General features: G+C 34.5%; 1 protein-coding gene across 2 annotated transcripts in view; it reads left to right on the forward strand.

Moving 5' to 3' along the window:
- The first annotated feature begins 755 nt into the window (after positions 1 to 755).
- Positions 756 to 8462, forward strand: part of LOC106879359 (ornithine transcarbamylase, mitochondrial) — a 26553-nt gene continuing 18846 nt past the window's right edge. Inside the window, exons 1-2 of one of the 2 annotated variants that reach the window (XM_014928879.2) lie at positions 756 to 1145; positions 7432 to 7543. In XM_014928879.2, the coding sequence (XP_014784365.1) occupies positions 1063 to 1145; positions 7432 to 7543 (195 nt within the window). In that variant the 5' untranslated portion in view covers positions 756 to 1062. Of the gene's footprint in view, positions 1146 to 1973; positions 2093 to 7431; positions 7544 to 8462 lie in introns of those variants that run through there. The other variant, XM_014928880.2, reaches the window with a different exon arrangement.

The raw sequence follows: 8462 nt of genomic DNA on the forward strand, positions 1-8462 counted from the left end.
TGCATCCGGTCTGCTTACAAGTGTTTAACTAGAAATTAATGTTTGGTGGATTCTCCGCCAGTCTCGTAAGCAAACATTCAGGGATCTTTTTTAAAACGGGGGCCACATTTTTCATTAACGAAACACTTTGAAACTTGGAACACTGGTAGAATGTGTCATATAAAACTTCTTTTTCTCTTAGTCTTCTTAAAAAAAAAAGAAATCCATAAATTATTCCATGTTAAAGTTGTCGTATTTCTGTAATTTCAACCAATCACTGACGTCCATTCAGCCGATATACATTAAGTGCCGACTACATAAACAAACGATTCTGAAACAATTAACCCTAACCCTAACTCTAACCCTAACCCTAGGGTTAGGGTTAGGGTTAAAGCAAATTTAAAATGAAAAAAGCAAATAAAACGAAGAATCGTTTGTTTATGTAGTCGGCACTTAATGTATATCGGCGGAATGGACGTCAGTGATTGGTTGAAATTATCGAAATAAGACAATTTTTTACATGAAATAAATTCGAATACAAAAATATTTTTCTGTTCTATAACACAAAATAGATAAGTATACGAAGTTTGAAAGTCTTTCGGTACCAAAAACACTATGTAAAACATTAATGAAAAATGTGGCCCCCGTTTTAAAAAAGATCCACATTCAGTTATTCGACAATACAAATTCCTATTCGTGAAAATAACGTGTAAGTGGCTGAGTATCTCACAGACACTAGTACCATTAAAGCAAGTCTCATGTCCGTATCAACGTCAAGCAGTATGCTACAAAGCTGAAACTTTGAAGGACATGAATTCTCCAGAGAGCGAGGGAAAACTCACTCCCATTATCGAACCCAAATATGTGTAAGGCGCAGTCAACTTCGATGAGATTTGAACCCAGTGTGTAGAAAGCTGAAGAGAATACTACAAGGCACTTTATTGGACGCTCTTACGGCTCTTGTAAGTTTGCTGAGAGTCTTTTGTCCGACAGTTTTCAGAGAATGAAATCTCTATTTTGTCGTAATTACAGGTCTTTCAAGGGAGATCACCGCGTTACACATCATTCGCTGAAATTCTCAGAATGTCCCTTCTTCGCTTTATCCGTCCCCAATTGTCTAAATTCTGTGCTTGTGCAACGAACCGTTTGTGTCAACAAAATTACAGGTAAGAAATATATACATACATTACACGCACAAGTGCTAAATTCTCATACTCTCTTATCAGTTTTTATGATAAGAGCATTTAATGGATGCCACATGTATAGCTTCTGTTACGATAGTTTCTGTAAAATATTTAGTTTGCTCATTCCACATGTTTAAATAGATCCAGTTAGATAATCTATTTAAATTGAAATTTAATTCTATAATGATGGGTTTTTTTTCCAAGTTCGGGCATAATTCGGATCTATTTTAAAACGGGGGCCACAATATTTTCTTAACGAAACACTTTGAAACTTGGAACACTGTTAGAATGTGTCATATAAAACATCTTTTTCTATGAACCCTGTCATCTGAACAATAAAACTGCCTCTATGTTTTATCAAAGGGACAAGGTTGAGCAATATATCACATTTGAATACATCCTTGGTTATCATTTCACATGAGATAAGTAACAGATATGCTCAAATTAAAATCTGTTTTGCTTGCGAGCATATGCTCTGACCAACAGCAGAGAATTATGGGATCTATTTTAAAACGGGGGCCACAGTTTTCATTAATGTTTTCCCGTTTTAAAATAGATCCCAAGTGTGCCAGTTGAGCTGAATAAAACTCGAATGACAGGCCAGGACTGGAAGCCGCTTCACCGATTCGACTTTCCGGGACCTTGTCTAAATGTTACTGCGATAATTGCATTCCACGTTCCACGTTTGATAACCATTATTTATCTTCAGGTCAAGCACACGCGAAAAACCTATAGGTTGTTTCCCACTTTAACGCCACAAAAAGAAAAATTACTATTTACTGTTTACCATCAAGTCACCTGGGTTGTTTCCTGCTTTAACACCGTAAAAGGACTAAACAATAGTGCTAATGCAAAATTGAAATATTATTATATACTTTGTGACTCATTATTTTCATGTATTCAGAACCTCTCATTAAAGCTCTAACATCGTAAGTTATTCAATCATAGCAGAAATTAAATTAGCGAAAATATGTTCATGAATGTTTCTCCTTTATGTATCCAGGTAGACAAGATACGAGTAAAGGCACTGCTTGTCGGTTGTCAAAGTTACTTCTTTTGCAGCACTCAGTGCATGAATACATATGCAAAAAACAGTGTGCCACTTGTGAACGTATTTTCGTTAATCGTATTTCTTCTGTTAATGAATTCTTTAATTTTATTCGAAAATATTTAATAATATTTTGCAGTTTCCATGAAAACAAGTTGTTACGAACAAGAATATTATTCAATAATACAAATATTTTAATTTCAGTTTCTTTGTTCCTTTTTTTATGTTAAGATAAGAAACAACTAGCCGATTAAAAGTGGTGAGTTGTTTCCAATTTCAAATCAGTGGAGTGTGATTTGAAAGAGGGAGAGAGAGAGAGAGAGAGATTTGGCTGTTATTTCTAGCAGATCGACTGATTGCGTCAGCTTGTCAACGTCAGGGCTGAGCAAGCGGCTATGATTGGGAAAACACTTTGTTTTGTACTCATAACCAGCAACTCAAATTCGAATCGTTGTCATGACGACTTCCTGTCAATTTTGGAAGCGGGTGGGAAAAGTATATATAAATGTTAAGATCTTATTTCCCTTTATGCAATAAATTGATTGTGTACATGTTTTTTTTTAATATATATTTAATTGCGTCACGTACTTGAATGAGCTTGCACAATGTAATAGCTGTACTATGTATAACTTTAACTGTGCAAATAACTGTACTTTACTATACAAAAGGGATCATAATTTGAAACTATTTTATCATTCTGTTGTGCCTTAAAATTTAACACACTCACCGGTAAAATTTCCACATATTTCTTATTTTTATTTTCCTAAAATTTTCGTTGTGTCTTGCAACCTATTCAATCGTGAAGTGGAAATTTTACCGGTGAGTGTGTTAAATTTTAAGGTACAATAAGAAAATGACTCTCCCCAGACACAACAGAATATGCTTCAACACACGTAATCACATAAAAAATCTTGCAAACCAAATCCAAAAACGAAATATTTTATCATAGTTGTGTCATTAAAAACTAAGAAAAACATGAATGTTACATTATCACATTTTTTTCATCTCACTTTTATCTGAGATTAGTTTAGAATAATAATTATTATTAAATTATTTTAATTTGAACTCTAACTCACTTTACATATCTACACATTTTGGCAGTTTGGCTAGATAGTTCTTAGTTATGAGTGGGTGTTACATTTCTGTACACTACATGAGTAACTCAATTATAGCAGGTTTGACTAGTGTAGTGGGGGTGGGATTCTTGATAATAATGAATCATCAATAATGATTTGAAATTTCACAATTCCAAATACAGGTACAATATCTACTTTCCAGACAGTAGTGGTTCGTGGTCTGGAACCTCTTATAATCTACTCTAATTTATGAGCAAGAACTTTAAATTCCTGTGGCCACCTCACAAGTCTACTGGTACCTTTCTCTGGTGATTTTATGTACATTTATATATTGGAATACTGTGATAGACTTGTGTCGTGCTGTAAATGGAATATTCTTGGATAATATGACTGAATCGAAGTAATACTATTTAGAAAGAGTAAACACCACTTTCGTACATGAGTGACCATGGGATTGCACTTAAAAAGGTTCCCCTTTGAGGTGCAAAGTCTGGGCAAGGTTGTTTATAGAAGACCAGCAGTCACCCATGCATACCAGCCTCCTCTCTCCACACCACCGATGTTATCCAAGGGAAAGGCAAAGGCCGATATAGCCTGGCACCAATGACGTCGCAACTGATTTCTACAGCTGAGTGAACTGGAGTTACGTGAAATAAAGTGTCTTGCTTGAGAACACAACACAGAGCCTGGTTCAGGAATTGAACTCACTACTTCATGATTGTGAGCCTGACACTCTAAGCACTGAGCCATGTACCTTTACAATACTGTCTATAAGGAAGTATAATAGGTATGTATATAAAGTCTGGCTAGGAATTTTCAAATGAAAGTTCTGGGATCAAACCTTGCTATATTCAGCATTGCACTTTGCTTCTATATGATCAATAAAATAAGTAAGCATCAATGAAAGTGCTTATCACTCAAATTCCATCTTTACTGTCTTTAAGTATTAATAATTAAATGTAAGGTCATCAAATGCTGTACTTCTTAGGTCTAGATATCCACAAATCAGCCCTGATCAGGCAAACCTATGGTTTAGGGCATTCCAGCTAGGACCATCCACCCTCCCTTTTTATATATTTATGACTGTATTATCCAATGAGTCCTTACTTTTTAAAGATGGAAGTGTGTGATTTGAGGAAAATTTGACCGTTATTTCTAGTAGGTCAAACTGTGGTTTTGCAAGTTCCTTGTTGGCTCTTTTAGGCTTAGGTATTTAGTTATGCTGTGGTACGATTAGCTTTTTGTCATTGAGAACCCAATCTGCCAGCTGAATAGTTAATGGTTCTATCTCAGCATCAGTGCTGCTTGCAGTCTCTTCCAAAGATACAACACATGACAGTGAATAACCTCTTTTCCTTTAGTTTTTGATAGGTATCATGTAAAAGGACATTTCACTGCTGAAGGTAATAAAGGCATTATTAACTGAACTGATTAGTGTGGAGTGGAGGATCGAGAGGGACCTCTCCTTAGGCAAAAAACTGCAATAGTTTAATGTTCTTATTGAGGGCATTTATTCTTAGCTGCATAACACCATGGAAACTAAAATAAATCATAGCATGTTTCACTTACAGTAATGGAAGGTTCTTAGAAGAAGTAAATGACTCAGACAAAACATTAAAGTGGTTGAAGCTTCTGCTCAAACCATATGTAATGTATAACCTGCTACTTAATTTCTCCATCTCAGTTCCTGATATTTATTATTATTATTATTATTATTATTAATATTATTATTATTATTATTATTATTATTATTATTATTATTATTATTATTATTATTATTATTATTATTATTATTATTATTTAATGTTTTGTTTGGATTATTAGAAATGGATTACTGGTTGTTTAATTTAGATATTTATTTAGCTTATTTGATTAGAATTTAATATGAAAAGGATACATTTATTAATTGGGTTGTTTGTTAATTGGCTAGTTGCTATAAATAATTTGTAAACTTTTATTGAATAATGATTTGCAACACGGGCATGGAAGGAAGAGGAAATTGAGTGTTGCATCTATTGCATTATCATCATTATCATTCATTAATGTCCTCTTCCATGCTGGCATGGGTTGGACAGTTTGACCAGAGCTGGTAAGCTGGAGAGCTGCACCAGGCTCCAGTCTGATTTGGCTTGGTTTCTATGGCTGGATGCCCTTCCTAATGCCAACCACTTTACAGAGTGTGTTGGGTGCTTTTAACATGGCACTGGCACAGCAGTTTTCTATGGCACTGACACGAGTGATTTTTATGTGGTAATGGCACAGGACTCTTGCAGTCCAATCCTTCTGCTCTGGAGGACAGGTCTTCTTGAGTACAGCAAGGTCCTGGGTATCTTGTTCCTTTGTCATCTCATCTGAAAGGTTCAGCATCCTGAGGTCATCATCCATCAGACCCTGTTGCATGTCTTCTTGGGTCTCCCTCTTCCATGAGTTTGAACCACTTTGAGAGATTGGCACTTCTTTATGAAGCTGTTAGATATTCTGTTATATTAATAAAATTAGGTTTTTTATCCGTTATGTTTTTGATGAGTGAGAAGGGTTTCACTTGGAAATTAATACCAGCTTATTAGTTACAGACTCGTCATACACACACACACACACACACACAAAGCCAAAAAAAAAAAAAAACTATCCAATTTTAAATTTTATTTCTTCAATAATTTCTTGATAATTAAATTGAATTATACTGCTGTTTCATATTATTGCCCTTAAACAAAATGAAACAGCAAAATCATTATTTAGTACATTTTTCACTCTATTATGTTGTATATTAATTCTGTATTGTGTATATTGGCATATGGCAACAAATTGGCACCAACTTCTACCATTCAAGCATATGTAACAGGATTTGCTACAGGAGGAAAATTATATAAAAATATTTCTTTCATATTGTTATTGATATTTTGCTATTTTTAACACTGTGATATTGCCACAGATGTTTTCTTGTTTTTTTCTGTTCACATTTGTCACCTTCCTAGATATAAAAGCTATCAGTTCATTTCAGTTTTTTCTTTAACTATAGTAAAAATAATGATAATAATAGTAGTAGTAATAATCATGATAATAATAATAATAATAATAATAATAATAATAATAGTAATAATAATAATAATAATAATAATAATAATAATAACATGGTATGAAAAGCGTGTTAGGTTCTTCAAGGACAACATATTCAAAAATAACCCATACTATCTAACTATCCATCTATCTATCTATCTGTCTGTCTGTCTATCTCTCTGCCTGCCTGATGTTTTCATCTGCCATTTTCACCCACAAGGCATTGGTCAACCTGAAGCTATAAGCTATAGTTGAAGATATTTATCTAAGATACCATGCAGTGGGATTGAACCTGAAATCATGTGCTTGCAAAACAACTTCATAACCACACACCCATGTTTGTGCCTATATAAGAGTGAAGTGATGGAGGCCATGGGAAAACTATTGGGAGCTGTCTTAATCTGTATTAATAAAGGCAAAATTCTGTCTGTCCATCTGGGACCCCTGTATATCAATCTACATTTGCTCTACATGGACATATTATACCTTTTTGGAATTAGAATGATTCTGGAATTGAAAATCTGCCCTTCATTTGGTTTTGAACATCCAGCATTGGGATCTGATTTAAAAGCATTTAGGTTGCTATTTCTAGCAGGTAAAACTTGGCTTATTCAGGCCATCTTGGTATGCTCTGATGTCAAATGACATCAGAGGTCAAAGGTGAGGATAAATGACATTTACTTTGTTAATTTTGCATTGAGATAAGAACTTTGGGACAAATTGGCCCACAGTTGGAATTCAACTTGGGACTGGAACAATAGAATAATTGCATTACAGAATTAATTCTCATCTGTCCTTAACCTCTGATCAAACACCGCTGAGTCATGTAGTCATTATAGACATTTTATAGTCATGCTATTTAGTTCTTAGTCTTGGGTCACAGGCCCAATTAACCTTCTATAGGAGCCAGCCTTAAAAGTCCAAACAGAATGTGGCTTTTAAGCTAGTGTTGAATAAATATGAAAATAAATATATTCATTATTAATAATTAGTAATTGTAAAAATTAAATTTTTTTTTTTTTGTTGTCTCAACTTCACATGTTTATCCTTCATCGAATATTTTTCTATCCCTTGTTGATTTTGACAGCTCACTTGTGGGAAGAGATTTTGACAGCTTAAAATATTACCAACCTGACGAAATTAGGCAACTGCTATGGACAGCAAACGATTTGAAGGTTCGCATAAAAAAAGACAAAGAGGTAAGTATCTGTTATTTAAACAGAATTATCATTAAAAATATTAATGTTCCTTGTCCTATTCAATCTCATTAATAAGAGTCTGTACCATCATCACTATATCATCATTGAACAGCGGCTTTCAATTCTGACATAGATTGGATGGTTTGATAAGAACTGGTAAGTCAGAGGACTGTGCCAAGCTCCACTTTTTACTTCAGCATGGTTTCTATGGCTGGATGCCTTTCCTAATACCACCCACTTTACAGAGTGTACTGGGTGCTTTATATATGGCACCAGCATCAATACATACATACATACATACATACATACATACATACATACATACATACATACATACATACATACATACATACATACATACATACATACATACATGCATGCATGCATACATACATACATACATACATACATACATACATACATCGTTCATAATAGAAAGCACCCATGCTGGTGACGTACAAATGGAACACGTACTGGTGATATGTAAAAGGCACTTGTGCTAGTGACACATAACCGACACTCAGTACACACTATGGAGTGGTTGGTGTTTGGAAGGGCATCCAGCCATAGAAGCCAAGCCAAAACAGACTGGAGCCTGAAACAGCTCTCCAGCTTACCAGTTCCAGTCAAACTGTCTTACTCATGCCAGCATGTAAAAGTGGATGCTAAATGATGATGATGATCACACATGCGCGCGCGCACGCACACACACACACACACACACACACACACACATATGTGTATATTTATTACATTTTTTACAAGGAGAATGGTAATAATGGCTTTGAAGTTTTGGATTGTCAGACTGAAACTTTGAAGCCATGATTGCAATCTCCTTGTAGAAGTATAATAGATATGGACTCTGCAAAAAGTACTGAGTAATATTTTAGTTTCATGTAAATTTGTTTTTATTATAACC

Source organism: Octopus bimaculoides, chromosome 2 (genome assembly GCF_001194135.2).
Source record: "Octopus bimaculoides isolate UCB-OBI-ISO-001 chromosome 2, ASM119413v2, whole genome shotgun sequence".
Taxonomy (NCBI): Eukaryota; Metazoa; Mollusca; class Cephalopoda; order Octopoda; family Octopodidae; genus Octopus; species Octopus bimaculoides.